This window comes from Phaethon lepturus, unplaced genomic scaffold, assembly GCF_000687285.1.
Source record: "Phaethon lepturus isolate BGI_N335 unplaced genomic scaffold, ASM68728v1 scaffold55954, whole genome shotgun sequence".
Taxonomy (NCBI): Eukaryota; Metazoa; Chordata; class Aves; order Phaethontiformes; family Phaethontidae; genus Phaethon; species Phaethon lepturus.
In genome coordinates this window covers 18,852-25,516 of record NW_010536639.1, presented here as the reverse complement: position 1 = coordinate 25,516, position 6,665 = coordinate 18,852, and the positions used below count along the sequence as shown (strand labels likewise).

The 6,665-nt window shown below is 36.5% G+C and overlaps 1 protein-coding gene across 1 annotated transcript in view; it reads right to left on the bottom strand.

Moving 5' to 3' along the window:
- Positions 1 to 1,056: 1,056 nt before the first annotated feature.
- SAMSN1 (SAM domain, SH3 domain and nuclear localization signals 1) overlaps positions 1,057 to 6,665 on the bottom strand; it is a 17,666-nt gene continuing 12,057 nt past the window's right edge. The window contains exon 7 of the mRNA XM_010286214.1: positions 1,057 to 1,452. Within this exon, the coding sequence (XP_010284516.1) occupies positions 1,250 to 1,452 (203 nt within the window). The 3' untranslated portion in view covers positions 1,057 to 1,249. The remainder of the gene's footprint in view (positions 1,453 to 6,665) is intronic.

Genomic DNA, 6,665 nt, shown 5'->3' with positions numbered 1-6,665 from the left:
AATATGTGGAAACTTGTTAACATAAATGCAAAATGCTTTAAATTATGAAAATTGTGTGAATAATTGGTGAGCAAAAAGTTTCTCTATTGATTTGATACACAGATTATTATGCATGATAAAAATGCTCAGTGGAGTTGCCATTTACTATGTTAGTCTTAGAACAGAGCACTCTGAAATGTAATGACTGCATTAAAAATCAAGTAGTTTTTAAAGGGCTCGAACACATGATTCTGTTTATTTTTGAAGGAAGTATTCTAAAAGAAGACAGGCAGTTAAAATGTGTATTCCAGTGCAAAATATACTGGGAAATGACAATAAAAACTCATATAAAAGACAATAGTGCACAACAACTATATTAGCTTCTGAGTTTTGTATACAAACAAATACTCTATTCAAAAAGTTCACACCACACACAAAAAGTAAGAAAAAACTTCACAAAAAATTATCATAAAAGCATAGCATTGATATTGGTATTTTTGCTCCGAGCTTGCATTCTCTGTGTACTGCTTGGGAAGAATGAGGACAGTTGTGAAAGTAACAATAAAGAAATTGCCAGTGCATAAGCCATTCAGATGGCTATGTTCTCTAAAAGACAATGAACACAGGGAGCTTGATTCAGATTCACACAGCAGTTCTTTCCTACCTCCAGGATAAAGTGTAGGAGACGATAGTCTACTTTAGAGCCCGTTTTGGAGAAGAATGGTATGAAACAGCTTTAATATTAATGAAAATTGGCTTGGTACTTTTCAAAGTAGGCTGTGAATGTATCCACCTTTTTATTATGATGATATATAAATGAAAATACATTCTGTACAAATATCAGCAAAACACATCTGAAAATAGAGACAGTGTCATTAATCCGTATATTTTTAAATAAATATGTACAATATTTACATTTTGACAGTTCCAGAAATGAACATGTCCAGATTATGTACCACTACCTAAAACAATTCTCTGTTATTATAGAAAATGCATTTGCTGTACAAATATTTATAAATACATATGTACAAACCTTTTCAGTGAAATGTCTGCAGATTTATTGAAAAGAAAAGTATGAGATATTCTTATTATCAGCTAACATTTAGCTATCAATCATCAAGTGTCCACATATTAAACAGTCTAGAGCATCATACATCAGACAGAAGTAGATTTTTGGTGTTGAGAATATTTTGTGTTCTGCTTCTGTGCCATCACACCAGCAAATCTGATTGTCTTTTCTGAAAATTTGCAGAAAAGTTGCAGGACTGAATCAGTTTGACTCAGTGATTGTTATTGACTGCACCATGTCAGACAGGGTTTCTGGGTCTACTTCTTCTTTACCATTATCTGAATTTTCTGATGAGATGTAACATCCAGAATCTCTTGGGCAGTCATTTAACTGTGATTTGTCAAAGCCATGGTGAGAGCTGAAGCTCCGTGTCTCCTGACCACCCTCATTTTTCTGTTGTTCAACTAGGAAAGAACAGAAAAAGAAAGAAAAAAATTGTCAAAAGAAGTGTCCTGGGAGAGAGTCTGAGATACAAACATGACTGATCTTGAAGAAGTGTAGAAACAGAGTTGGTAATGTACACATGACTAGATCAATAATCTTCATCTGTCAGAAACAGAAACCTCAGCATGGAAGAACTAAAAATATGATTACATGAGCATAACAACATCTAAGTTGATGTTGAGGTTGGCTTTGATCCTGCGGTATTTTGCTCAGAGATGAATGCCAGAGACTGTGGCTTTATCCTTTAGACTGAGGTCCCTTAGGCTGTCCACAGGTGCAACAGTCACCATGTGTGGTCACCATTGCCCCTCAGCAGAGATGGCAGCTTTTCCCTTCCCACACTCCTGTATTCCAGAGCCTGCTCATGCAATTAATCACATAGCCTACTGCGCCTTGTTTATTACACATGGCATTATAGACATTGTGTCTGTTGAATGTAACCCCCACCATTTCACCTATTCCCTGCACTATGTGGTGAGATATAATGCACTGGTCTTCAGAAGCGCTCAGCATAAGGAAGTGGTAATCAGGTTTTCTAAAGTACTGGACCAGGAGTGAGTGGTTGATGGAAACTTCCAAGCTCAGCCTGATGTCTGAAAGGTTATTTTCCAAAACACGAGGGCCTCCGAGAAAGCTAAGATGCCTAACTCATGCTGTATGGTTTTTGAACACTGTTCCAAAACTAAGTAGAAGCAATTTATCTTGCAAATAGCTTGCCCTTGTTTAGCTGCTGTACAACTAATGTATTCAAACTCAAAAACCTGCAACTCAAGAGTATCAACAGACCTCTCAAAAAAAGCTCAACAAACTAGTGCTTTGCAGAGAGGATGTACCAGTATATCATGAATCTAATGTAAGTTGTGGTTAAAGATCGTGTTCATATTTTCTGGCTGCGAAATACATGGTGTTTACTCACAGTAAAGTTCTTTAGAAAACAAGCTATAAAATATAAAATCTTTCATACTCTTCTGTTTCCTTATCACCCTCCTGTAACTGTATTTTTACTTCAAACTGTGACTTGCTTTCCAACCAAAGTGTAAGGAACAAATCTCACAGGAAACAGATGGTTTTAGCCCAGATTTTAGCCCTTCGGAAAAATGGTACCTTTTTGCTTTTGCAAAGAATGTTCCCTTAATTCACTTGACTTGTTACTCCATGGTTAAATAGTTAGCTTCATATCTTCAGTCATATTTAAGCTGTCTCAGTTCAAGTACAGGCAGAATGGAAGTCATAATACATGAAGGATTTTATCTTAATCTAGTTTAGCTCCAGGGTAGAATCCCAGAATTACAAAATTTCCACAAGGAAAATTCGTACTGACATTTGCGTTGGTTGTTGGAAATTATAAGCGTTGGCAACATGGGAAAGATTTACAGTTTGGATTATTATTTTTTAAAAGTCTTGTGTGATACTGTATAACAAAGACTAAATTAGAAATGAAAAATTTAAATGTTTCACTCTGAAAATATTGAAACGGAACAGCAGGAGAGTCAAGATCTTTCTTCACTGTGTGAGATTTCAATGAACTTATTTCATAAAGCATTTTGCTATATTGAGAAAAATTTCTAGGTCCTGATGGAAGTCTTGTAGATTTGTTTGGACTGATTAATTCTGTTTAATATTTTCTAACTTTCAGTTGCCTAATTAAGTTAATAATCTAATCTGATTTTGAAGAAATGAATCCAACGTCTCAACTTAATCATTTGTGCATGAATAGGTTATAGGTATAACCTTATGTATTTAATAAAAAATAAAAGTATTTCTGATTACCTTAAATATCTTAAATACTTGCCAAGGAACAGAAGTCCCACCTTGTTCCCAAAGAAATTAATGGTTAATTGCACTTGTGTGAAAGAGTACACCTTTCATCAGATTTAATTGATATCTGTAACTGTTTGATCTCCTCCTCACCTTACAGAACATAGTTTGTCATGTCAAATGTTATCTCTCTGCAGGGAAAATATTTGATCACGTAGGGTCCAATTGATTTCTGATTTAAGTCAGGGAGGAATTACAAAAGGCATTACACCAGTGAACGTATTACTGCTGCTATTAGTAGCCACAGAAGTAGTTTAGCACAAATAACAGCAGATGCCCCAGTAAAGCCTTGTCTAAACTGTGTCATTAGCTCCTTGCACCCATCCCACCCGTGCCCAGATGACCCAGGTCTTGGTCGCTGTGGGCTGACAGAGCTCAGCCCGTGGCTGGGTGAAGTCCTCCTGAGCGGCTGTGGGCAGGACTCCCCTGCTCCCCACTGTAATCCCCTCATCAGCCTAATGCTGCTTGCTGGTACTTTTATCAGCTTCTCTAGCATCATCTGCTGCCCTGGCAAGCAGTGACCTAAAAAGTGTTAATCCTGTGTACATTTTCAAGGTCAAAGAGGAACCTCCATCCACTTTGTTTGTTTTACAATGGAAAGAAGACCAAGTAACTTGCAGATTAAAAAGAAAATGCAGTTCCAGTCAGTGTATTAGTGTCCTGTAACTAGTTTTGATAATGTGAGTAGTTCCTGTGGGGAAAACAGATCCTAAATTCTTTTGTAGCAACGTCTTTCCCTTGTGTGTTTCAGGGAAAAAGACAAAAACAAGATTGGGACTGAGATTTTTTAAAACCTGAAGTTAGGTCAGTTATGAGAATAAGAAGTTTCTATTTAGAAAACATACAGAAATGTAAAACTTCTGTCTCTTCCCATAACACTAGAAGAATTTTTTACATGAAAACCTGAAAACCAAAAATGTTCAGGTGTTTGAGACAGTGAAAATATTATATTTTCTATTTTTCATTCTGAGCAGAAAAAGTTGAAGAACTTTTTTATGAAGTTAAGTAATACAAACATATTTATGAAGAAAAGAGTGAAAGCAAACTTTGGTGCTTTTTTTTTTTTCTCTTTTTAAAGCAGCCTTAAATATTATGCAGTAACTACTAAACCACTTGAACAGGATACTGAGTATCTTAAACATATGTAGCATACAAATTTAGGTGTTGCTTCATGAGAAAAGAAACTATGCTTTTTAAAATTTTTTCTTTTCAGCTTTTGGCTCTTACATTCAGTTCTACTAAATTCCTTCCTCTAGCATTGAATGTGGAACTATTCAAGTTCCACATTAGTAAAGGTAAAGTAAGTTTGCTCTCTTAGTCTTTCAGACATCAGAAGAAAGATACAATGCACAGGAAACAGGAATTGATAAAATTAAACGGCTGTTACGCGTTGCAGAATCATCAGAAATAACTATCTTATCGACAGATGGAAGTCCTATCATTCTTCTACAGTAAAGCAGTTTCATATAAGATGAATAGCTTCAAGTCACTGTTGCCTATGATATGGCCAGAAGAGTCCAAGATATGCATCATTTTGACACATATATTCTAATACTACTTTAGACAGTAGGATTATATTCAGACTTCTGAAAAAAATGTGAGGCCTTTAGCCTTGATGTGTTAGGCATACTTATCTTCCTTGTTGTTTAGATCTTTGAAATGAATATTTGTTGTTCAATGACATAGATGTGCATGACACATGCAGGGATAGATCTCTTTTTTCTCTTCACCAGCTTTTTTCCCTTTTTTAATGACTTTAAAGCCCTGATTAGGAAGGCACTTTAAGCTTAGGTTTAAGGCAATTCAGCTCAAGAATGTACTGAGGTCACACTGACTGCCATGAGGTTATGTCAGTTTAAACCAGATGAGTGGCAGGAGGCCTGGATTTTGTCTTGGGGAAAAAAAGAAGGTCACCCAGCAGCAAGCCATACGTCATGACTATGCCCTCTGAGATTTTGCCTCCATGTGTTTTTGCCCAGAAGGAGAACTGGGCTAGGAGCACGATGCTTTAGGCTAAGTCAGTTGCGTGCCTTCATGGAAGGTGCAGCAGTGACATACTGAGCAGCGCAATATGGTAACTAAACAGACAAAGTGTGTCTTCAAGGCTGATGTCAGACCTCCTAGGTACATACGAAGGCCATGTAATAACTTGGAGTGCCTGTACCAGTTAGACCACCTAAGTGTTAAAATTAAACGAAAACTCACAAAGCATCAAGCTCAAAAAGGATCATTCTGAAGGAGTAAATGGTGATACTTCTTGAAAAAGAAGCAGAGAAATCTGAAGTGGATCTGTATACATGTGCAACACTTTGGGGACACAAAGAAGTAAAACTTTTGTGGATATTTACAGACATGCAATTTAAAAAAATTGTACTCACTCAAGTCGGTGGCATAGCTTTTCTGAGAGGAGTACTTAACTGGTGTGAGAGGAAATTCTATGGTGAAAACAGAAATGAGAAGCTTCCTTTTATCTCTGAAATCTGGAAGCAAACAGATGTGCCTGAAAAAAGGTGAAAAATACTAATACTCATGCAAGGATGAGCTTCCTTGGGAAATATGGAAATATTATGTCCAGGTCAATGAGTTGTACCACACTACAGATGGGGAGATTGTCTTTGAGCACTATTTGACCTTGACATGATACCGTGTAGTCCCACGTACTTGAAGGGACTTTCCAGTGTAAAATGGTACTCTTGATGCTAGGTCCTCACATAAGGAATGCAACTGAGAACTGAAAGTCATGTCCTCAGCTATCTACTATCTTGCTGTCCAAGTAAAATATATAAGAAACAAACCTTATCTGTTACTGGCAATGGGATTTAGAATATGATCTGGCACTTAAACATGAAAAATAAGCTAAAAAAGTGGATCTGGGGAGGTAAGCATAAAATATTATCCCCCAAATTGCACATATGCACCTTTTTTATCTATATAATGAACTGTAGGCATATATCCAATGAAGTCTAATACTACTTTAACTCGTAATAGCTTCAGACTAATGTAACCCACTGGACTTCAGGAATGAACCTCCTGTCTTGCATCATCTAAGTGAGAATCAAGGCTATTTTGCACACACAAAAACCTGTGTCCTGGGAAGCAGTCAAGAAAAAAGTTCCAAACTTTTTTATTACTTTATTCATTAACCATCCAGCAACTGCTTCACTTTAAAAATAGCATCCTACAAAAGCACAGACATCCATCTCCTGTCTAGAAGCCATCTGGGAGAAGAATGGAAAGCTATTAAGAAATACTTTATGAAAAAGAGCTTTTTTTTCCTCCCCAGCCATAGATTCATGGAAACCAATCATGTTGCCCCAAATACATAGGTCTGATTAACTTATAGAAAATCTAAAAA